Genomic DNA, 551 nt, shown 5'->3' on the forward strand with positions numbered 1-551 from the left:
CATGGTCGCGGCGGCAGCGCGCTCGCCGGCCTCCCCCCCTGGCTGCCGCGCGCTGTGGTCTCGCCCGCCCCCGCTGCCATGTTGGATCGTGCGGCCGCCGGAGCCGGGCCGGAGTTGGAAGTTTAGCGCCTCTCGGAGGGGCGGGCGCGATCGGTCGCCGGCGCGGAGCGGCACCGGCGCGGCTGTTCCCCTCCGCCGGCAGCTGGCCGAGGCCCCGCCGCCCCTCTCCGCCTCCCTCCTTCCCCGGCCCCGAGAGGGAGGCTCCGCGATGCGGCTGCTGTGAGGCCGCGGCGGCAGCGGAGGAGGAGGAGGGGGCCGCGGGCGCCAACGGTCGCAGCGCGGCGAGGGCAGCGCCGGGCCGGCCCCGGCCATGAGCGGCAACCCGCAGCAGCAGCCCCCGCAGCCGCGGCGGGTCACCAATGTGGGCTCCCTGCTGCTCACCCCGCAGGAGAACGAGAGCCTCTTCAGCTTCCTCGGCAAGAAATGCGTGGTGAGTCCCGGCCCGCGGCGGCGGGGAGGGAGGGGGCGGCCCGCGGCGCTCCCGGGCCGGG

The 551-nt window shown here is 78.6% G+C and overlaps 1 protein-coding gene across 1 annotated transcript in view; it reads left to right on the plus strand.

Annotated features, from left to right (window-relative positions):
- The first annotated feature begins 26 nt into the window (after positions 1 to 26).
- Positions 27 to 551, plus strand: part of WASL (Wiskott-Aldrich syndrome-like) — a 53,538-nt gene continuing 53,013 nt past the window's right edge. The window contains exon 1 of the mRNA XM_010581295.1: positions 27 to 490. Within this exon, the coding sequence (XP_010579597.1) occupies positions 371 to 490 (120 nt within the window). The 5' untranslated portion in view covers positions 27 to 370. The remainder of the gene's footprint in view (positions 491 to 551) is intronic.

Source organism: Haliaeetus leucocephalus, unplaced genomic scaffold (genome assembly GCF_000737465.1).
Source record: "Haliaeetus leucocephalus isolate CR32 unplaced genomic scaffold, Haliaeetus_leucocephalus-4.0 Scaffold763, whole genome shotgun sequence".
In the NCBI taxonomy this organism is placed as follows: domain Eukaryota; kingdom Metazoa; phylum Chordata; class Aves; order Accipitriformes; family Accipitridae; genus Haliaeetus; species Haliaeetus leucocephalus.